This window comes from Periplaneta americana, chromosome 14, assembly GCF_040183065.1.
Source record: "Periplaneta americana isolate PAMFEO1 chromosome 14, P.americana_PAMFEO1_priV1, whole genome shotgun sequence".
Lineage (NCBI taxonomy): Eukaryota > Metazoa > Arthropoda > Insecta > Blattodea > Blattidae > Periplaneta > Periplaneta americana.
Window position 1 is genome coordinate 155,927,952 of NC_091130.1, and position 25,027 is coordinate 155,952,978.

General features: G+C 34.2%; 2 protein-coding genes across 2 annotated transcripts in view; both read left to right on the top strand.

Moving 5' to 3' along the window:
- The window catches only part of LOC138713913 (protein Wnt-4-like), a 456,699-nt gene that overhangs the window by 323,116 nt on the left and 108,556 nt on the right, over positions 1–25,027 (top strand). The gene's annotated exons all lie outside the window — the stretch shown is intronic.
- Positions 14,769–24,797, top strand: LOC138713912 (lysozyme-like). The gene is made up of 4 exons (XM_069846432.1): positions 14,769–15,045; positions 17,115–17,206; positions 20,034–20,097; positions 24,521–24,797. Exons 1-4 carry the CDS (start codon positions 14,784–14,786, stop codon positions 24,649–24,651), a joined length of 549 nt encoding a protein of 182 aa, XP_069702533.1. The 5' UTR covers positions 14,769–14,783; the 3' UTR covers positions 24,652–24,797.

Consider the following 25,027-nt stretch of genomic DNA (forward strand, 5'->3'; position numbering starts at 1 on the left):
AGGATGATGATGATGATGATGAGGATGATGATGATGATGATGATGATGATGATGATGATGAGGATGAGGATGACGACGACGATGCTGTAAGCAATCTGAAGCACAGACTGCTTTCCGCTGTGAGCACAGACATTTTAACCTGGGCAGATGAAATGTAAACTTGGCAGTACGAAGTGCGTTTGAAAAGTTCGTGGTCTGACGCATAGATGGCAATGAAAATGTGTCAACAATGCCGCCATTGTTAGCGGCAGTTTTACATTAGTTCAAGCACGAAAGAACATAATTTTCTGTTGACTACATCTTGTGTAGTTTAATTTTGAAGTTAGTGCGCCGAACAGATTGGCAAAAATGGAAAGTATCTAGCTTCGTGTTGTCATTAAATATTTCGTAAAATTGGAATGAATCCAACATCGATTAAAGCAGACGTGGATGCAACAACTTCCCATTTAACACATTACTTTACACCAGCCGTAGCGAGAACGTGACTCGCGAGACATTGTGGCTCGCAGTGATAGATGTGCATTTCGCTTGCTTCTAACCTCTGCTAACCCCCACCCTCTCACTCACTGGAGTCAAACTCCGTTCCATTTGTATTTGTCTCTGACCTGCGAGTGGCATATGTCTCTCTTGAAACCATGTACGAAAGTTCCAAGTAGGATGGGAGGACGCATTTTTTTGCTGTCAATATGATGAGAATATTAAATGTATGATTTGTTCACAAGTATTACGAGGAAAACGGTTGTATAACATAAAACGGCATTATACTACATGTTACTCATGAAACATTAAAAGGTTAAGTGTTATTGTTGTTATCATCATCATTATCATCATCATCATCTCTGTAGGTCGACCCTTTTTCAGCAGATGTACGAATAATGCGGTTAGCTCTTCAATTTGAACTCACAGATTTACTATGTGACGTTAAATGAAAGCTAGATGTAAGGACTTGACAAATGTTGAACTTTCGAATCTTTGCCAAAAAATAAATATCCGAAGCTTCGTTCTTTCGCTTGCTCTGTTGAAGCCATGTTCGCTACAACTTATTACGTTTGTGAAAAATTATTTTCAACAGTGAAAATAGTAAAAACCAAATTTAGATCACGACTGACAGACAAATACTTTCGTGATCAACTACGACTGGCAGTAAGTGACATAATTCCTGATTTTGAAACTCTGTCGCAGGTACATTCTGAAAACAGTTAATTTTAGGTTGTGATATTGTTCATTTCTTTCTTCGTTACACGTACTAAACATTAGTTTGTAGCCTTTTACTGTATAAAATTATATTTAAGTGCTTGACGTAAGGAAAATGAAAATCCGTTAATAAGTCAGACAGTTGCTTCACTTCCCCTTCGGGTGTCCGCCTCCCTCCATAGGTGCTATGCACGTTGCAAGTTACACAGTGGCTCGGCGCACGATCACATTTTCGCCACCGCTGGTTTACACAGATGATCAGATAATTTTAGGAAATTCTGATCGGGGATCTGACCGGGGATCCAACGAGGGCCGTCTGGATGGAAAACCAGCGCTTTAACACTGTAACCACAGATGCGGCTAGAGCTATCATAGCCACAGACCAAGTCGCGGCTTAACCCTTCCTTCCGTATGAAACAGGAAAGAGATTTGCATACGTGACAAAGAAGCTCTCTTCCTTATCCACTGTCCCCACACATCCTGCCAGACAAACATCCTGCAATGCAACAAAACAGTTACGGATTTCCATCGCGATCGAACAACAACATTCCGGAAAGAATGTTCAGTATCATAATGAATTAAGAATTCAGTTAGGGGCGCAACAGCGAGCCTGCCAACCGAATGCTGGCCTCACGTCCAGTAGACCTTAGCAGAGGTCAATGATCATCCAACAATAGACTACGTGGGTAACGTGAGGTCAGCGTTGAAGCTGGCTTTCTGAACCGGATCACGGTACCTACTTATCTATATACAATAATTTGAACTGGTAATGGAAATTACGGGAAAAAGGCCGAACGAATTTTAATAAATGACCCCTCGTTTTGAAGCTTGGAACCCAAAGTTTTTCAGAAAAATAGTAGGTTTCATTGAAATGTCAATTTTTCAACATAATTTCCTATTTTCCAAAATCCATCTGTCGTCAGTTTTGAGAACTAGCTAATTGCATTTCAGAATAAAACAAAACACACACTACAGTAATAGTAATATACGTTACAAGAGCGGTATGTTGACGTTTTCATGTTCGAGGAAAAGATTGAAAAAGCGAAACGTAGTTGAGCTTTTTTAATTTCCGAGAACATGAAAACAAACATACCGCTCGTGTATCGTACATTATTTTGTGCGAAGATCGTTTATTACATACCTGAAAGACGAATTTCTAATTAGTTGCAATGAAATCTCCATGTTGGTTTCTGTTTAATGGCGGCAACTTCGGAAAACCAAAATTGATATTGATATTGATATTTATTTGTCATTCAACTTTACAATTCACAGTTATGGTGGACCTTCACATTTCTGTTTTTCGATCCACCATCCCTTTAATACATATAACTCTTTTCTATTAAGGTATTCTTTGCCGAGAATTTCTTGATTGCTTTCTAATGTTCTATTATGACTGAATTGCTATATGTCCTTACCCTCTATCCTCTTCTATTCTCTGCCTCCTACCTAGACTGTTTCCCTTCCATTCCTAAATTTCCTATTTTATTACCCCTATCCATATATTTATTTCGATAATACTCCTACAGTTATAGTGCCCCTGCTACTACTCCCAATCTAAAACATTGAAAAACATCAAATATCTAATTCACTTAAATTACACTTCCAATTTCTCTCTCATTCCACTTCACATTTGTTCAGATATCATTGTATTCATTGTTTGATAGTTTATCTTATTACACTCTTACCCTATCTTCTTACACTAACACTTTCTTCTCTGTTCCTTTTCTTACACTTTTGCCACCCCCAACTTTTCTGCACTCACTTTTTAGCACTCTTCTTCTTCGCTATAACCTCTCCAACGCCCTATCTATTCTGTCCTCACAATCACTAATATCTGGTAGTCGCTTCCTTCCTACACTCGTTCTTCTCATGTCTTCTCTTGCATTTCCTCCATTAGTCTTGTCTATGCTCCTGACCTCAGACACTACCAGTTGTTTCCCTAATCCTTCGTCCGCAGTGTTTTATATCTGCCTCACGTTATGTTTTCCTCCTTGGGGAAAACCAAAATATCTCTCTTCAACATTGCTGCTATAAAATGTGTTATGTGTTTACTATACTCCAGCAGGCCGTGATATACGTCTGTCTTTTTTTCCCCAGTCATTAAATGCGAACTTAAAACAAACGGTAAGGTTATGTAATGATTTATTTTTTCATTTTAATATTTTAACAATATTATTTATATAACATATTGCAGTAATAACATCCGCATCTGGAATCTTGTTGATTTTTTTACGGCTTCCTTAATTTTTGCAAATATTTAAAAACAATAATTAGCATTGCAATTTAGGTGAAATTGCAGTGGTAAGTTTCCAATTTATAATTATTACTATGTTAAACGTCTCTAAAAATAATATGTTAAAAGCCTAAAGCAGTAAAATGAATGTCGCGCTTAAGCGGTAAGAAGAGGGAAATTGTTATGTGTGTTACGTTGGGAATACTGAATGTGGTATTTCACACTTACCGCGTATTGGTTCTGTGCGGAAAACAAGCAAATACTCACGATCTCGCACAAACAATATTACACGAAGGCCATGATCTGCAAGAATGCTGACATATTTAGAGCTCAAATTAAATTGGTAATTAAAAACTTAACTTACTAAAAATAATATACAGGTTCGATTCTGTGATGTGTAATTTTCTTGGTACAGCTGTGTATTGGATATTAAAAACTACAAAACGTGAGGTGGTTTGATGACATTATTACCATTAGAAATGAAATATTATTGTAGTTAATGCCATGATGTGACTATTTTTCATTAATTATACATATTAATGCTATATTGATGATATGAAAGTGAAACGTTTTGGGGTTATATAAGTAGATGTAGAGAATAACTTAAATTATATTTTGATTTCTATATTTTACTGAGTGGTGGCTATATAGTATATATAGTATATGTTACTGAAAGTTATAAAACTTACGTAAGATAATAATATTATTAAAAATCAAATATTTTTATAGTTATTAATCAAGTGAGGTTGGGTCTTTTTCATATATTTAATGGAGGTGTGGTGTAGATATTTATATGCGTGGTTCTCTTCAGTATTGGCTCGAGAGAGAGAGTATCTTTCATTGTTATGGAAGCAAATAACTTTCAGAATGTCTGGTATTCTTCATTGAAAATAAATCTGAAAAATGTTTATTTGAACGTCTAATGAACTTAGTTTGCAGCATTTGCTGCACAAGCCACTAGTTGTACTTAAATCGTAAGCGATTGTTGACGTTAATTAGAATCAATAAAAATTGTGAAACAAAAGACTTGCTAACACTTAAAATAAAATAAAAGGACAAATATTTTGTTATTTACTAAATTATATAGGTACAGTATTGGCAAATAAACCGGACCGACGCTTGTAGCTGATTTCAGAGCCTTGTTCACTCCAGAGCACGATAGACTGGTAACTAAGACTTTCGTGGTTCGAATCCTGCCTGGGAAAGAAACTTTTTTTTGTGCCTTATTCATATTTATTCCCAATACTTTTTGATTGCAGCGATATTTTACTACTTAATTAACTTATTATTCCCAAAACATGAATTTTACCAGCATTGTACGTTTAAATAACTGGTATGCTATAATGTCCTCTGTGTATTAACTGTTTAGCCTATACCAGGCATGTCAATTGATGCCCACAGGAGCAAGCGCGCGCTTTAGAGCCCAGGAGAGCCTGAGCGCTTTACAGCGGAAAGGAAAGAGACAGACGAAAGAGGTGGTATATGCCGCTTGGTCGAGCTATATTCAGGGATGGCAAGCACTGATTCAATAGATAAAGGGAAGAGAACTTATTAAAACTGTATCCATGGTAATTTTTAGATTTGCCTGAGAAGTATAAGTGCATTATAAGAATGTAAGTTTTAATTTTAATGCTCATTTTTCACAAGTTTGATTTTTTTGTTCAAATGAAATATTTTCTCAACTTTTCGTATAGAAAAGTGAAATTTTCAGGTATAGGCCTATTTATTTAGTAGCCTTACAGAATGTTTTCGTAAATCTAATATACCGTATAGTGAAGATAGTGTATTGAAAATTTTGAAAATATTCGCATGGAAATTGTTTGTAAGGAAATGAATTAACAAAGCAACTACTGTTACATCATAAGCAAAAGATACGTGCCCATGTGTTGTAAAAATGTCAGCTCTATAGCTTCAGCAGATTTCGAGAAAATAATTTAAAATTCTGATGATAGAAAGTTGCTCACAAATATCACCTTAAAAGCATAATGCGATAAGAGTTTTGTTATGTAATATTAGTTACACTTAAAACAGATACAGTACCTAGGTAACTTGGCTTTGTACTGTAATATTGTTTTGATTAGTTTATTGATTACTTTTGTAAGGCTAAAGATACCATCAATATAAATTCCAACTTACCATGTCCTACTTAATCTCTTTCTTTGGGATATCACTTTCTTTATAAATGATGTTTCATTATTACGTTATAATCTCTTTCTTTGGAATATCACTTTCTTTATAAATTATGTTTCATTATTACGTTATAATCTCTTTCTTTGGGATATCACTTTCTTTATAAATTATGTTTCATTATTACGTTATAATCTCTTTCTTTGGGATATCACTTTCTTTATGAATGATGTTTCATTGTTACGTTATAATCTCTTTCTTTGGGATATCACTTTCTTTATGAATGATGCTTCATTATTACGTTATAATCTCTTTCTTTGGGATATCACTTTCTTTATGAATGATGTTTCATTGTTACGTTATAATCTCTTTCTTTGGGATATCACTTTCTTTATGAATGATGCTTCATTATTACGTTATAATCTCTTTCTTTGGGATATCACTTTCTTTATAAATGATGTTTCATTATTACGTTATAATCTCTTTCTTTGGGATATCACTTTCTTTATAAATGATGTTTCATTATTACGTTATAATCTCTTTCTTTGGGATATCACTTTCTTTATAAATGATGTTTCATTATTACGTTATAATCTCTTTCTTTGGGATATCACTTTCTTTATAAATGATGTTTCATTATTACGTTATAATCTCTTTCTTTGGGATATCACTTTCTTTATAAATGATGTTTCATTATTACGTTATAATCTCTTTCTTTGGGATATCACTTTCTTTATAAATGATGTTTCATTATTACGTTATAATCTCTTTCTTTGGGATATCACTTTCTTTATAAATGATGTTTCATTATTACGTTATAATCTCTTTCTTTGGGATATCACTTTCTTTATAAATGATGTTTCATTATTACGTTATAATCTCTTTCTTTGGGATATCACTTTCTTTATAAATGATGTTTCTTTATTACGTTATAATCTCTTTCTTTGGGATATCACTTTCTTTATAATTGATGTTTCATTATTACGTTATAATCTCTTTCTTTGGGATATCACTTTCTTTATAAATGATGTTTCATTATTACGTTATAATCTCTTTCTTTGGGATATCACTTTCTTTATAAATAATGTTTCATTATTACGTTATAATCTCTTTCTTTGGGATATCACTTTCTTTATGAATGATGCTTCTTTATTACGTTATAATCTCTTTCTTTGGGATATCACTTTCTTTATGAATGATGTTTCATTATTACGTTATAATCTCTTTCTTTGGGATATCACTTTCTTTATAAATAATGTTTCATTATTACGTTATAATCTCTTTCTTTGGGATATCACTTTCTTTATAAATGATGTTTCATTATTACGTTATAATCTCTTTCTTTGGGATATCACTTTCTTTATAAATGATGTTTCTTTATTACGTTATAATCTCTTTCTTTGGGATATCACTTTCTTTATAAATGATGTTTCATTATTACGTTATAATCTATTTCTTTGGGATATCACTTTCTTTATAAATGATGTTTCATTATTACGTTATAATCTCTTTCTTTGGGATATCACTTTCTTTATAAATGATGTTTCATTATTACGTTATAATCTCTTTCTTTGGGATATCACTTTCTTTATAAATGATGTTTCTTTATTACGTTATAATCTCTTTCTTTGGGATATCACTTTCTTTATAAATGATGTTTCATTATTACGTTATAATCTATTTCTTTGGGATATCACTTTCTTTATAAATGATGTTTCATTATTACGTTATAATCTCTTTCTTTGGGATATCACTTTCTTTATAAATGATGTTTCATTATTACGTTATAATCTCTTTCTTTGGGATATCACTTTCTTTATAAATGATGTTTCTTTATTACGTTATAATCTCTTTCTTTGGGATATCACTTTCTTTATAAATGATGTTTCATTATTACGTTATAATCTCTTTCTTTGGGATATCACTTTCTTTATAAATGATGTTTCATTATTACGTTATAATCTCTTTCTTTGGGATATCACTTTCTTTACAAATGATGTTTCATTATTACGTTATAATCTCTTTCTTTGGGATATCACTTTCTTTATGAATGATGTTTCATTATTACGTTATAATCTCTTTCTTTGGGATATCACTTTCTTTACAAATGATGTTTCATTATTACGTTATAATCTCTTTCTTTGGGATATCACTTTCTTTATGAATGATGTTTCATTATTACGTTATAATCTCTTTCTTTGGGATATCACTTTCTTTATTAATGATGTTTCATTATTACGTTATTAACTGCAATATTAAGAAACTGGTTTTAGTACTTTTGTTTTACAGACAATATAGATAATATCAAACAGCAAATAGCCATATAAAATAACGACATAAAATTTCACGTTCCGTTTGAAGTTTGTGCACCACTGTTTTCTGAATCCAACAGGCTGCTTATTCATATACACAACCCTTCCTCTTTCCATACCTAGCGCTTGATGCCCGCGCACGACGTCAAGGTCAGGAAAATGCGCTTGCTTTGACATCACTGGTTTAGCCTATGGAATCAATCCGCCCATTATTTCAAATCCTACAATATTTCTCACACCTGTGATTAAGAGTGTTAAACCTGATGTAACAAAACAATTATGAAGCAAGTTTAGGCTTTCAGCTTAGCGTCGTGACTAAGCATAAAAATATTACGGAAAATTTTCCTTTTCAGAAGACTTCGGAGAATTTTCGCCATAGTCGTAAATGATGATTCGCGGTGTGAATTCTAGATGCCGGTATGTGTTTTATAATGCTTACCGGGAAGTGAACATCCTTCCCCATCACTTCCTTTTCTCTATTATTAAAAGTGCATTGGTTTCATAACGCGATAACACTTATCTCGTGTCTTGAGTTTGTTCTGAAGTATTTTTAACTAAAATTCGCAGAATTATGGTGTTGAGGGGAATTCCCTTTCGTGAAATGTGTGATACTGTACTAACACTTAAATCAGGCAAAGAAAATGACATCAGAATACAATAGAGACGGTAGTTAATATAACACAAGAAACAACTTAAACAAATTATGATTTATGACATAAGCTAAAGTGATAAATGACGTTAAGAAATTAATAGTACTGTATATTATGTAACACGTTTTTATACTTTACTGCATGAGTGACTGTTTAGAAATGAGCGAAGCTAGTTTCCTAAATTTGACGAATACAATAACTCTATAACATTATAAACGTGTTTAATACTCTATTTTATGCTCGACCATCCCGAAATGTAGTAATTATACACCTGGTAGCAGACCTTTAATGCATGTCATTAAAGTACACCTACTCATTAAAGGTCAGGTCTTTCAGCCAATGACGACTCAGGTTACAACTGTTCAGCCAATGACAGGTCAGCTTTCTACCGTTATAAAACCGCAAGTATCGATTATTCTCGGATATGCAATCGAAAGAGAATTAGCGAAAAGTCACGGAGGCTGGAAATCCAATACTGTCGCAGAAGGTTATGTTCTGTTACTATAATAATTAGCGTTAATTGTAAATAATATTCAAATAAATTCAATTTGTCATCTCGTTTTTCAATGTCTAATTTAATTTCAATGTTATCTCTGTAGGTTCTTATGGCCTAGCAAGGTCGATGTGGACATCTGTTCCTCGGAAAAAATCAATACTTTCGCGTCTGCCAACATCTCACAACATACGGGACATTGGTCAAGGTCAGATACAAAGAAAATTAATAATATCAAGTTAGAAATATGGTCGAGCATAAAAAGTCGTATGAAACTCGCCTATAATGGTAATTAAGAAGCTCGTATGAAAATTATGAAACTCGCTTGCGCTCGTTTCATAAATATCCATACTCACTTCTTAATTACCTTCATTATAGGCTCGTTGCATAATGTACTATTATACGACAGCATTATAAAACATCTGACAAAGAAATAACATACCAAATTTGTAACGATGGGTAGTATATTATCATGGTCTATGAAGAATGGGTTACTATGACAACAAGATGTTGGCCTATACGCTCTCTCCGAGCCGTCTTACAGCTCGTGAGCGGAATGCAGATATTAGCTGCGCTCTGTATAGGGTGGACTGGAAGAAGTGGTGATCTCGTACAAAATATACATAAAAGAAAGTACTAGTACGAGTGTTTATGAAATGAATTCCCGTTCAGTGTTTGCAAATCTATTTTGGACTATTATTAATTAATAAAGAAATATTTATTTTACAGAAATTATATAGCTACTTAAATGTACAATATCATTTGGTTATATTTTTATTTATCAGTACATCAAAGCGAGGTTTTATGCTGTTGGCAGCTGAAAGGAACAGTAGCCTACTGATCGTAATGAAACATCAGTTACAGATGTTCGATGCCTGCCTTTATTAATGTTGATTATAGAAAATAGTTGCTCACAAACATAAATGTTGAGCCAAACATAGCAATCATTTTCACAGCCAGCCTGTGTAGTCGTGGATATTATTGCTAATGTTTAGTCTTGTAAAACTCAAACAGGCTAGTAGTATTATTCAAACGATCTTTAGCCCTTAGGTCACATTGAAGATCTATAAGTTTGAGCTGTATATAGTTAAATGTTAAATGTTATGTTCCGTCTTTTAGATTCCTCCATACTGTACTGTAGCAGTAGGTAAGCAACGTGAAACAGTTACTGAGAATAGGCCTACACACTGCACTCCACTAGATAACTGAGTGGTCGTTTCCCTCTCCTTTACCTCTAGCAAGTCTATGTCATTCTGACGTATCTTCCTCTCCGTTTCGGCGAGCGGTAAACACAGCTCTCCCTCTCCGAAGGAGCGCGCGCGCTCGTTGAGCGCTGTTTATGCAGGTTTGGCCTATAGGCCTATTAACTTATTATGAAACTAGCCGTACCCGTGCGCTCCGCTGCACCCGTTAGAAATAAATATAAAGTAATTACATAATTAAAATAGGACATTTGATCCAGGGAACATTCGTGTTTGATAGAAGGATAAATCTTTTAATACGTTACTTAATTTAAATTGTATTTAAAATATTAAAATTCGATCATTTTGATCCAGAGACCACTCATTTGGTGCAATGACAATTCCTTTAACATGTTTCTTAATTGTTATTACCAATTATTTTTGGAAAAACGAAAATTAACAGAAAAATTTTGGCTACAGATTTATTATTATGTTTATATTATATTATATTATATTATATTATATTATATTATATTATATTATATTATATTATATTATATTAAATTATGTAAAAAGTGTGTTGATAACAGATGTACTCGAATTAGAAAGTTTTTAATTTGTTGTGGGAGCTCTTGACTCTCAGGAGGAACAACTTTTACAACAGCGCAACATAATCTGCTTGGCTCATTACCCAATTTTTTTGCATTGCATTTATTGCATATATATTTTATGTATTTTAACACGATTCAATTGAACATAGTTAAAATTTGAATTATACAATAATAGATTGCTAAGCTAACGTACTATTACTGCATACTGAATCAATACACTCTCGGTGTTCGTTAATTCTCTGAGATAAAAATGAATATGTTCATAAACATTAGTTTAAGAAATACAGGAAATAAATATACAGAATAGCCTATCAAGTTTTCTGTGCATAAGAAGCTATTTTAATCTTACCTGTCCTCAATTCACTCAGAAGTTACTGTAATAACGTTATAGCATTATGTCCGTCTAGAGAAACTACACTTTCCAATGATGAAATAATAATTAATTATACAAATCGGTTAATTTAGCTTCATACAAACACAGAAACATTGTCTGTAGGCTATGTTTCATAGCTTTCGATTGTTGTGTCCAAGGCCCCTTATAGACGATGTCATTTGTTTTTTATTTCAATACACCGCCTTAGATGGCAGTTATTTTAATTTTAAAACTCATTTATCTCATTAAATATCAGTCCTATCAAAATTTTTCAAAGAATAAAACTTATCAGAAATCATATTTAAAGAAACTTTTGTTATGTAACATTTTTCACAAAAATCAATAATAAGCGAGATATTTCGATTTATTTGATTCAGGCCCCGTTATAACCCCACTTTTAAATAACGTATTTTGAAAACCATATAGCCTAAAATCTAAGTTACAACGAACTTAATTTATATTCCAATTTTCATCGAAATCCGTTCAGCCATTATCGCGTGAAAATGTAACAAACTTCCAGATAGACAGACATACAAAGAAACATTTCAAAAAAGCGATTTTCGGTTTCAGGATGGTTAATTATATATGTTAACACCAATTATTTTTGGAAAATCGAAAATTACCAGAAAAATTTTGGCTACAGATTTATTATTAGTATAGATTTTTGCCGTGCAATAATATTTATCAATTTTATAGCACAAGTTATGTCGTCATATTAGAAGTCATGACGTTTCAGTTGGCATGGTAATATTTTACGGCTCAGGTACAATAATATGGTATATTTTAAACGATTTTGACCAATGATAAAGTCTGGTGTTCAAAAATATGCCTTACGAAACATTTATAATAAATTTACACGTCAATATCCATGGTTTCTTGTTTTGTTGTACAGATACGAAATTAAAATTTGGAGCGAGTCTTCATGGAAATCCAATTGTACGTAGGCAACACTTTCGTACGACTGCCCAGAAGTAGAATATATACAGGGGCTCTTATTTACTGCACATGCGCAGTGTGCTGTAAGTGTTGTAGACTAAACAATTCAGTATTGAAAAATAATCCAGACCTAAGCAATTTACACATTCTTAAGTTTAAAAATAAAGTGAAAATGTTTGTATGATATTTGATAAATTTTATTGTTATTTTAAGTGTTACTAGCATTATATGGTACTAATATTTATTGTATTTACCTGATGCATGTACCCTATAAGATAAAACATTGTAATAAATATAAATAGATCATTTTCTTAATTAATAACAGTGTATATCTCCAATAAATGATTTCTTAGCATCGCCACAGATACACTTGATTGTACTTGTCACTATCTCTGTCACTAGAGAGTTCTTGAAATTTATATTTTCCCGCCATTCATAAAATATTTTGATATGATACCTCTTGCACAAAAGGGGAGATCTATAACTGAAACTAGATTAATATATTTCAGTATTATTTGTATTTATCCTGGTAATAATGAACAGTTTGACTCGTAGACATTTTGTTTTTCAGCATTAACTTCCCATGATTACCTATATGAGAAGATTCGAAGAGAACGGCAGTTACGTAGACTTTCGGCTCCCCCCTACTACCAATAATGCACAACACAATGTCAATACGGCGGTTGCTATCGTCTGCGATACAACGAACTTTTCTGTCGATTTTCGAGTTCATTTTTTTCCTGGTTATATATGTTTATTTAAGTTGTGGTAACTTTTGACGTTTTTCTGGGCACCATTCGAGAAAAATTGTAGCAAGAATTGCAGCATTGCCCCTTAAGGGTGTTGCATTCGTTAAAGAACTTCATTTGTTCTTTCACGATCTAGACCATACCACAGTCTACTATATACAGTCGCGAAGCTTAAGGTGTTTTTTTTGCAAATCTCGTGATAAAGCGCTCCAAGCGGTTAGCAACTAAAAACAATAGACTGTCCACGGTCGACTTTGGACTATGTCGTATTTCCCTCAAGTGCTAGCTCGTTGCGTATTTCACATTGATGCTTGTGAAATGTTCGTTATTGGTTGTAATGAAAATGTTAATGGCTAAAATATAATAATTGGAATAATAATATGAGACAAGGAGGAGACGTTTGTAGTGCTATAAATTGTAGCAACAGTAAGAGAAAGAGGCCAGAGTTATCCTTTTTCCGATTTCTGAAAGATTCAGAAAGGTTCCCGGGTTTCCACAAGAATGCTGTGCAGAAACAAAACTCTTAATTTTGAAGTTCTTTGTGACTGTTAGAATACATTATATCCTTAAATTTCACAATGAAATGTTTCAGTCTAACCGAAAGGACATTAGATACCGGTTAAAGTTCTGTCACTTAGGCTGCTAAATTTCCAGAGAAATAAAGGTTAGGTCTACTTTTTTTTTCAGAAGATATATTTTTAATTGTAGGTATTAATTTTGTTATTATTTTTATGTGTTATTTTACTAAAGACGTAGAAAAATTAAGTTTATTTTAATGAAATTTATTGATCACGTTTTATTTTCAATTCTGGTGGGATTATTATTGCTTAGGCCTACTTTTTTTTTCAAAGGATATGTTTTTAATTATAACTGTTAATTTTGTTGTTATTTTATTGCTTTCTTTACTAGAGACGTAGAAAAAGTCTGTTACAATAAAATTTATTGATCACGTTTTATTTCCAAATCTGGTGTGATTATTATTGCTTAACCTCATCCCACTTTGTTAACTACGTAAGCATACACTACAAGTACCGGTACACGTAAGTTACTCCATTAATTCATATTTCCATTATTATTGTTGTAAAGGGAAATGCAAATTAATATTTATTGGTTTCATATTTAATTATCGCTATAATCTTGAATGAGTGAAGCTATTATAGTAAATTTCAGTTCGTTTTGCACAAACAAAAATTATATTAACCTATTTCTTGCAGGTATTTTCGAGTTTATGGTGGAATTTAATATACTTCATTAAGATAATAAATTAACTTTATGCATTTAATATTTCAATAATGGAAGGAAGGTGTTAATTTTTCCAAAAGAACACGACAACGAAAGTGTAACATATTTTGTCCTCTGCTAGGAGAGAGATCTGCGATGATGAGGCGATAGTAGCGATCCTAGTGGTGGGCAACTACCCATGTTTGCATTTTTACTACATATTGAGCTTCGCGACTGTATATAGTAGACTGTGACTATACTTCTACTACAATTAACAAAACATTGCTATTCTTACACAAATGTGGTGATTAATAAATGCGATGAGTATAAAGAAAGAAACAGTATTGACTTCTGGAATTCATTGACTCTAAACGGGAATTGGAAGATTCCACTTGCCCTTGCGAATCTCGGAATGCTGGTGGAATGGGTTTTTCGATTGTGTCCTGAAAATATCTCTATTTTCTGCAGATCGGTTTGCTCACAAAGATTCTCTCAGCGATTTTTAAACTTTCATACGAAACAGATTCCCAACAGAACGTAATTTATGTTACAACAGTAACTATGACAACATCTGTAATGCCAATAGCGTGTTTTTCTTTACAATTAGAGGTCAATGTTAACTTTACTCAAATAGGTAGTTGGTCGTGTGCCTAGGTTAACTTGAGGTCAGCAGGTCGTGTTTGGCCATTCCTCTCGTTAGAGCATGCGAAAATACGGTACCTCACGGCAGAGGGAAGTCCCGTCACACGTCATTCGTGTTCTTCCTGGTTGTGTGCCATCATCCGCGCGTATAAAGCGTGCGAGCTGCAGACACGGGGCACGACTCTGCAGCAAGATGAAGTGCTACCTCGCGATTCTGTTGGCGATCGTCGTGGTGACGTCACACACTTCCCAAGCCAAGCAGTTCACCGACTGCGAATTCATTGCAGAACTGAAGAAGCATGGCTTCAAAGACCTCCAGAACTGTAAGTGTTACTTTGTTATTCTGAAATTATTATATTTGATACTTTCGTCCAGAAAACCACAAAATGGAAGTGATATAAATATGCAGATTGAAGGGAGCAGTAGAACACATTAAAATAAATGAAAAAAACTGTTATGCGTTTTGTGATAAAGTGCATGGTTAATTAGAAAATTAGACTGGAAGTCCGCGTACTTTGACAACAGCGCGTCGTCGGCTCACCTACGAATACTGTCATCCTCCGATGAGTTTAGCGCTGGAACTGAGGTATTCTTACCATCGGTGCGGGGGGGGGGGGGTTGCAGGTAGATTCTTTTGTCGCTACAGCCAAGCCGAGCCGAGCGGAGTGGGAAGTATTAATCGTCCAAAAATATGCAGTCTTCAGTTTGTAGTAGTATGTGAATGTTTCATATACATATTGTTTACCCAGGCCTATATGGTTTTGTTACTAATATATTAAATATATTATTGCAATTTTTACCCAAACATCTCCCTGATGTTAGCTATGTTAATATTATATGAATTACTCATATTAAATATTTCACCGTTACAAGTCATTTTTAAGGAAACATGCTGTGGAAAATGGGTCAACGAGACGAGTAGATATTTTAGCGTACAATGCTGACACTAAACAGGGCATCATTGTGGACCCCACGATACGTTTTGAAGTAGAATGTCATCAGTCAGCCGAGGTCCACCTTGAGAAGAAGTCGATCTATGAGCCTACAGTCAACTATTTCAAGCTGAAATATGCCTTAATTCACGTCGAGGTATTCGGCTTGCTCATAGGTGCTCGAGGGACTATACCAGCTTTTTTCGAAGAATTTCGACGGCAGTTTGCTCTGCCAACATCTCTAAGGGATGACATTGTGATAATTGTGTTAGAAAAATCCTGCCAAATCCTAATTAATCACATGGTGCCACATTGAAAGCTATTGTAATTTTTCACGCCCTTTTCTTTGTTTCCCTTTTTTTAAAGCTTAATATCTATGTTTACATATGTATAATAATTTTTTTTGAGGATATACTGAGTCCGTAAGGGCTACCCTCAATGGGGGGCAGTTTAATATTATTATTATTATTATTATTATTATTATTATCATTATTATTATTATTATTATTATTTTTTTTTTAAATTGATTACTTTACAAATTTAATTCAATTCTACTAATCACTAAATTTTATAGTATGATTCTTCTTTTCATTTATATTATTGTAGTTTTATTATGATTTTTACGTTTATTTATTTTATTGTATTTGTATTTCTGATGGTGTGATAGCCTTAACTTCACCAGAATAAATAAATGATAGACTAAATAAATAAATAAATAAATAAATAAATAATAGATAGATAGATAGCTTTATTGATATTGTTCACAAAAGTACAAAACTTAATAATTTAACAAAAGATCTATATACGAATGTAGTTCTACATAGTAAATATACAATTTCCTAAACTAATTAATCTATCGCAAATGTCAATAAAATAAATAAATAATAAATAAATAAATAAATAAATAAATAAATAAATAAAATGTTCTACAATACTTTCCTTCTCTGAACACGTAAGTAGGAATGGTTGTATCTCTATCTCGCCAAAAATACGTTAGAAAACTAATAGGCATACTGCTCTTCTAAATTGGGCGAATGTTTTCAGTATGATTGTACTTCCTTCCAGACTGCCGCTGTCACTGTCCCCTCGCACTCCAGTACCGCGCTAGACTAGTCGGAACCGCAGTCCTCTCAGCACTAACTCCTCAGAGGATGACAGTAGTAGCATTACGTACCTCAGTCACTGCAGTAGGGTTGCCAGATCTCCTAACGATAGGAAATAGCAATACGTGTGTGTTTTTTTTTCTTAATTTTCAAGAAAATGGGCTACTTTATTTAAAAACTGCAAAGGGATAAATCATCCCTTAGTCAGTTCTTCTAATGATAAGAGTAAAAAGAAGAATTGTACGGATAGCACTTATCGAGTAAATCAGCAAGCATTGTGAAGTGAAAGGTTTGCATTGAAGTTGAAGACACTGGAGAGAGAATTTGCGCGGACTGACTTGTGGTTTTTGTCGTCAGGGCTCTGTCTAGCGAAAAGCGAGAGCAGCCTGAGGTCACACATAGTGGGGGGCCCGAACAGGAACAAGAGCCTCGACTACGGGATCTTCCAGGTGAGATGCATGTCAGATGATCATTAGTCATCATAAGCATTGCTATCATGGCCATACATAATGTGTTAGGCCTTCGTATTTTCAGGTCTGACTTTATGAAATTTGTTACTTTTCCCTTTTCTTGGTTGTCATATTATTATAATTTACCCTTGTTACAATTTTATATCAGTCAGATGAAATATATGAAATCCTAGGAAATAATTTATTTTATCTGCCATAAACATGTTACGCGCAAAATATTCCAATTTTTTTTCTCGGAGGGTTGAGAAAATGAATTCATAAAACTGAAAGAGATTGTCAAAATTGTGGAAGATTCGGAGATCGGATAGATAAATTATTTATATAACAAATTAAAGCATTAAATTAATTATGATTTACACATAAATTAATTAAACACTACTATATATATATATATATATATATATATATATATATATATATATCTTCGAAGAGGTGCAAAAATTCAAATACCTGGGAGCAACAGTAACAAATATAAATGACACTCGGGAGGAAATTAAACGCAGAATAAATATGGGAAATGCCTGTTATTATTCGGTTGAGAAGCTCTTATCATCCAGTCTGCTGTCAAAAAATCTGAAAGTTAGAATTTATAAAACAGTTATATTACCGGTTGTTCTGTATGGTTGTGAAACTTGGACTCTCACTTTGAGAGAGGGACAGAAATTAAGGGTGTTTGAGAATAAGGTTCTTAGGAAAACATTTGGGGCTAAGAGGGATGAAGTTACAGGAGAATGGAGAAAGTTACACAACACAGAACTGCACGCATTGTATTCTTCACCTGACATAATTAGAAACATTAAATCCAGACGTTTGAGATGGGCAGGGCATGTAGCATGTATGGGCGAATCCAGAAATGAATATAGAGTGTTGGTTAGGAGGCCGGAGGGAAAAAGACCTTTAGGGAGGCCGAGACGTAGATGGGAGGATAATATTAAAATGGATTTGAGGGAGGTGGGGTATGATGATAGAGACTGGATTAATCTTGCTCAGGATAGGGACCAATGGCGGGCTTATGTGAGGGCGCCAATGAACCTTCGGGTTCCTTAAAAGCCACTTGTAATTAAGTATATATATATATATATATACTTACTTACTGCTTTTCAAGGAATCCGGAGGTTCATTGCCGCCCTCACATAAGCCCGCCATTGGTCCCTATCCTGAGCAAGATCAATCCAGTCTCCATCATCATATCCCACCTCCCTCAAATCCATTTTAATATTATCTTCCCATCTACGTCTCGGTCTCCGCAAAGGTCTTTTTCCCTCCGGCCTCCTAATCAACACTCTATATGCATTTCTGGATTCGCCCATGCGTGCTACATGCCCTGCCCATCTCAAACGTCTGGATTTAATGTTCCTAATTATGTCAGGTGAAGAATACAATGCGTGCAGTTCTGTGTTGTGTAACTTTCTCCATTCCCCTGTAACTTCATCCCTCTTAGCCCCAAATATTTTCATAAGCACCTTATTCTCAAACACCCTTAACCTATGTTCCTCTCTCAAAGTGAGAGTCCAAGTTTCACAACCATAAAAAGCAACCGGTAATATAACTGTTTTATAAATTATAACTTTAAGGTTTTTTGACAGCAGACTGGATGATAAAATCTTTTCAACCGAATAATAACAGGCATTTCCCACATTTATTCTGTGTTTAATTTCGCCCCGAGTATCATTTATATTTGTTACTGTTGCTCCCAGGTATTTGAATTTTTCTACCTCTTCAAAAGATAAATTTCCAATTTTTATATTTCCATTTCGTACAATATTCTCGTCACGAGACATAATCATATACTTTGTCTTTTCGGGATTTACTTCCAAACCTGTATCTTTACTTGCTTCAAGTAAAACTCCCGTGTTTTTCCTAATCGTTTGTGGATTTTGTCCTAACATATTCACGTCATCCGCATAGACAAGCAGCTGATGTAACCCGTTCAATTTCAAACCCTCTCTGTTATTCTGGACTTTCCTAATAGCATACTCCAGGATAAAGTTAATAAGTAAAGGTGATAGTGCATCTCCTTGCTTTAGCCCACAGTGAATTGGAGACGCATCTGACAGAAACTGACCTATACGGACTCTGCTGTACCTTTCACTGAGACACATTTTAATTAATCGAACTAGTTTCTTGGGAATACCAAATTCAATAAGAATATCATATAAAACTTCTCTCTTAACCGAGTCATATGCCTTTTTGAAATATCCATGAGCAGACTTAAGATAAGATGTGTAACTTCTAAGTTATTGTTGTCAGGTTGCCGATGATGATAATATGTCAATATTATTTTCTTTGCTTACTTTATACTTTATAAATTAGGCGTATAGCCTATTCGTATTATAACAATTATATTTTGTGAGGGGGATAGACGTTCTCCCTGGCAGGGATATATGAATTTATGAGAGAGGTAACTTTCATGTTAATTCGCACCCTGTTTATGCATGGTTTGTTAGTAACGTTTTTTGATCCAACTCTTCATAGCCTAAGTCTGGTATAAAAATTATACGTACACGATTTATTAATAAGACCGTTTGTTTTATTGCTCTCCAAAGCAGCACAACCAGCCACGTATTTAGCTTTAGATGTTTAGTTCAGTAATTTTCCACTAATTATATTAGACAATTAATATACTTGTACATTGTTTCATTTGTACTTATTGCGATTTTATCTCTGTACTTGTATTTTCTTTCTGTTTTTGTATTTGTATTTGTACTTTTATTTCCATTTCTTACACATTTATTTTCTCTCATTTAAACTTTTCCAACGTTAGTTATTATATTTCCTTATTTATTTGTTTTTGTTTCATTTGCAGATCAACAATAAATACTGGTGCGGGGAGGGAAGGAAAGGAGGGGACTGCAATCTAAACTGTGCAGGTGCGTACAATTGTAGCCCGAAATCTGTCAACAAGAGAGCAGATAAAGAAGCTGTTGCTACTCTGCCCCCACTATTACTACTACTAACACTACCAGCAAATATCTTACTATAATAATACCGGATAGCTGTATACTAGCAGCTTTGGCGTGAGTGCGAAATATCGCGGACCTGACATCTAGCGGAGAGGGTTGGAATTACGTCCACATATACAAATATTAACATAGCGAGATTCGGACTTTGTTTAAAACGTGAGTTACTAATGAGGAATTATATATGAAAAACTTAAGAAATGTTGAATAATATTTAATGTAAAATCATTATCTTATATCAAAGCTGCATATTATGAGAAATATTGCATACTTCATATTACTTTCCGTAATTAATTGTTACATATTTTTTCTTTGGTTTACCGAGACAAAATCAATCTGATATTAGGAATGAATTTACAGTAATGTTTTATATACTCATTGCTGACAACTGCAAAGATAAAATTGATAGTAATCTGATGCTTGTAATAATTAGTAAAGGCATGTGGACAACAATAAAACTTAATTTGATAAAACCTTAAACTCCAATACATTTTAACATCTATTTATTTATTAGGTCTAAATAAAAAACTAATTTGTATTTTTCTATCAACACAAAGACGAAGGAATTAGGCCTACCAAAGAATGTTGTTGACTTATTACGTTTTATGAACTTGTCGGAAATCGAAAGTACGATTTGGAGCAATTTGTAATGCTGCAATTGTCACAATTATAAACAGCACACATACACCCTGACATTTTAACACTAGTACTAATTCATAAAACTATTAACTAGCCCAGCAACAATATACATTGCAGTTGATTACAGCTTGTTTCGCAAAGTATCTCCATCCCGGCAGGTAGGTAGCAGCACCAGCGTCGTTCGCAAGCAAAACTGCTAGCTGTCCGATATTATTATAGTAAGGTATTTGCTACCAGTACTACTTCTAGACATACTACTACTACTACTACTACTACTACTACTACTACTACTACTACTACTACTACTACTACAGTAAAATTCTAGTATAACGAAATTCTAAGGACCCCTGAAATTACATTACTTCGTTACAGTGAAATTTCGTTATATCGAAATGCTTTATTTTGCTAAAGAAAAACGCATGCTTGTTCATTTACCTCTATTTACCCCGTAAATTCTGCATATTTTGTATGTAGTTCTGGAAAATACCCTTAAATAAAATAAAAACCTGGACTTGCATTCCATTTGATAACAAAAATTTTGATAGGTATAGAAATAGAACAAAATTCATTTTTGAAGTCTGCTTCACAGGGAACTTTACCTGAAAGCTATATTTGCATAATATATATGTTACTGTAGTACGTCAGCAGAAAACCACAATTTCAAGTCACACAGAATTCGTGTGCACTCGATGTAGGTTTCTGGCTACGGTACTCGAATTATGTGGACATAAGAGGAAAAGTTGAGACGGTGTCGGGTGAAGTTCCTGGGTAGCTCGGCTGGTAAGAACGTTGGTGCGTTCAGGCAGAGGTCCCGGGATCGATATCTGGCCCCGGAACAATTTTTCCCTTAAAATTATTCAAGTCTGCTTGACAGGGAGTTTTATCTGAAAGCTAGATTTGTATAGTACAAAATTCAAGTTTAATAAATGAGCACTTTGTAGGACAAGAGGTGCCATGTTGTCTGGGAAGTCATATGAGATTAGTGAGATGTGCTGTGATTGGTAGAAGAAAACTAAATGGGAAGAACAAGGGAACAACTGCAGGAAAAAAGTAACACAAAATTTAGAGACATTCCATCATAGTAGACTTACTATATTAGCTAGATATTCAGTGATCACGTGGCAACTATGTATTTGCAATATTAATATATTATAAAATATGTCCCTACTTGTTAACGAATTGTACTCTATATTTAAAATATTTCTAACATGGAAATAAAGCGTTCCCATACTCATGTTTATATAAATATTTTCATCATTTACATGTGAGAAATATTTCTCTAAAGTTTTGACATACTTTTTTGTTACACCCTGTATATGCGAACATTGGACATTAAATTAGTGGATATGAAGACTGTGGATCAACACAGAAATTGTCTTAAAGGTAACGAACTTTAAAAAAAGTGGACTTTAAATATAATGGATGGGTAAAGGAATGTGTAGATATAAATATGATTGGACGTTGTATCTGTGGGCGACATATCTTGAAACCATGTCAGTACGGATATTGTGGTGCATTGTAAAATGCTATTAAAGCCGTAATTGCAGGGAAGGAGGGATGCTTACAATAGCTGATCGCTATTCGTAGTGCTCTCACGTCTGCGAGCGAGCGGTATGTGGAAAGTTAGTCTGGAGCGGATGGGCGTAACTTTCGAGGCGGTGCTGGAAAACGAGCTCTGATCCCTATCCCTCGGTGCACTATGATAATACAAAATAAAGTCAAACAATGGGGAACAAATACGTATTTGCCCTCTTCGAAATAGTTGGTATTTTTTTCTACATACATAAGTTACACCAAACACATAGAGAAGATCGTGGGCTCAATTCCCGATGGGGTTACCAAGTCTGTCCATAGCCCTGGGATTTATTCAGTCTCTAACAGAAATAAGTAAACAAAAATTATACCGCCGGAGTGAAGTGACGGTTAGTATGTGGACCGTGAACGAGCGGGTCCGTGTTCAAATCGCGGTTGGGACAAGTTACCTGGTTGGTGTTTTTCCTCAACCAATTGAAGCATAATATTGCTGGGTAACTTTTTGCATTGGACCTCGGACTTATTTCGCCATCTTTTAATTCAAAATGTCATCTTTTATGGTTGCTAAGCCACAGCCTGATGTTCCCTTGTTTTACAAGTTGTCGAAGTCTGTAAATTTCTAACCATGGCCCTCTGATTAGGACTGTTATTTCTTCATTATTTTTATACACACTGTAGGTTTGTTATGACAGTGTTAAATCCCTATGTCCCACAACCAGAAAAACACACTGTACATACTGTACGTAATGGTCTAAATTGAGCTCAGTTTATGCTGATAGCGCGCGAATGTAAAGAGTCACCTCACGGAGGAATAGCTTATATTAGTTATCACGTGCTTTTGTTCTCCTCCACTTTCTAATAAGAGCCACAGGAAAATAGAGACGTTACAAAAGACAACTTTTTTTGTGATTTAAGGCGCGTGTCCACTATTAAACATTTAACAACAACATGTTAAATATACATGTTGAATTTAACATGTATATGGACATTTCAAGTCTCAGTTGACTTAACATGTTAACTAAGTATGTTGAAGTTAACACTTTTAACATGTTGGCGTGTTTTCCAGCAGAAATGGAAAACATGTCAAGTCAATTCATTTGCTCGTGCAGGTTCGGTACAGTTCGGCAAAGTTCGTACAGTTTCCATAGCAACAACTATAAGTTCCGATTTTGTGGCGCGTATCTTGATCATTTTTATACTATCATTGGTCCTTGGTGTTGGCTGTAAGTTGTTCGAAGTAATGGAGTGGACGAAAGAAAATACATTAGAATAAAATTAATGCACTGATGGAAAGGCCTTGTTTGTCGGATGTGTCTGCAAAAGAATACACGGGCAAAACTAAGAAGGCCGACTGTTTTAGAGAACTGGAATTATTATTTAACTGTTCTAGAGAATACAATAGAGAGTTTTCGCACTCTCGTCGTATGCTAAACGTTAATGCTATGTTGACGTCAGTAATGGTCCTATTTGGTGATGTATGTTAACGTTCGTAAAACTTACGGAAAGAATAATTATACAATATTACCCACTCCTTTAATATCTATCATGTCGTAGGTCCTATGATAATCAATCGCGCTGTAATTTTTTTAATTGAGATGAAATGGCTGCTCTTAAATTGTGTATTTCTTTGATGTAACAGGAAGTATTTTTGCAGCAATATATTAAAATCGTGTTCTGACATTCTCAGCAAGTTTTTGAATCCAAATCGATACTGTATTCAGCTTTAAGCTCGTTTAGAATGTATCCTGCATAGTGTCTTTTACTAAGATATTGCTGCATCCACATTCTCATTTTCTTCCTTGTAACAAGCAATAGAGGCATTTACAAAAGTCATATTATCATCTAAGTCCATTCTCCAACGTTTGAAAATAAAACACTATCTATATTAAAATCTCACAGACTGTTTATGGTGGACTACGCAAAGAAAGTCAAGTTTAACGTGTTTAACAGTGTGGACAAAGCGTTGAATGAAATTAGCATTAACATGTTCAATCAACATGTTGGGATGTTAACAGTAAACAATTTAACATTTAACATGTTGTTATTAAATGTTTAATAGTGGAGACGCGCCTTTACACAGCACATATTTGAAAACAATCTGATTGGCTCTGGCAGCTATAATGGACTCTCTCTATATCATGCAATATCTCCTTTGTTTCAGACTTGAAGAACGATAACATTGGCGACGACATCGAATGTGCCAGAAAGATCCAGAGGCGACATGGTTTCAAGGGTTGGTACGGATGGCAGAAGAAGTGCCAGGGAGCCCTGCCTGCACTGCCCAGATGCTGAAGCACTGCCTAATTACCTCACAAGTGGTGTCTTGTTGTATCACTTGTGAGGTTCAGACCTGTCTTCGGACAGTTGACTAAACAACAACCGCTTGTTTTAAATGCTACTGACTTCATAATATGGATCGGATGAAGTCAGGAAGACTGATCAAAATATTAACCTAGATGATGACGTACCGTCGTCTGTCTTGTGGCCAAATGGGAGGATACGCTTTGAGTTGAAACAGGCTTTTAGCCTAACCTTATAGTAGAAGAAGAAGAAGAAGAGTTTTTAAAATGTATATGTTTTCATTCTGCTGTATTACAAATTAAACAGAATAAAACACATCCATAAAATCTGTGGTTGTTTATTCCAATTTTATTAAAACTAGCCGTAC

Excerpts from the sequence above, each read along its gene's own strand:
- LOC138713912 (XM_069846432.1), top strand. The coding sequence starts at position 14,784 with ATGCGAAAATACGGTACCTCACGGCAGAGGGAAGTCCCGTCACACGTC. Across the intron at positions 17,207-20,033 it reads TCGACTACGGGATCTTCCAG|ATCAACAATAAATACTGGTG; the intron begins GTGAGATGCATG and ends TTTCATTTGCAG. Across the intron at positions 20,098-24,520 it reads CTGCAATCTAAACTGTGCAG|ACTTGAAGAACGATAACATT; the intron begins GTGCGTACAATT and ends CCTTTGTTTCAG.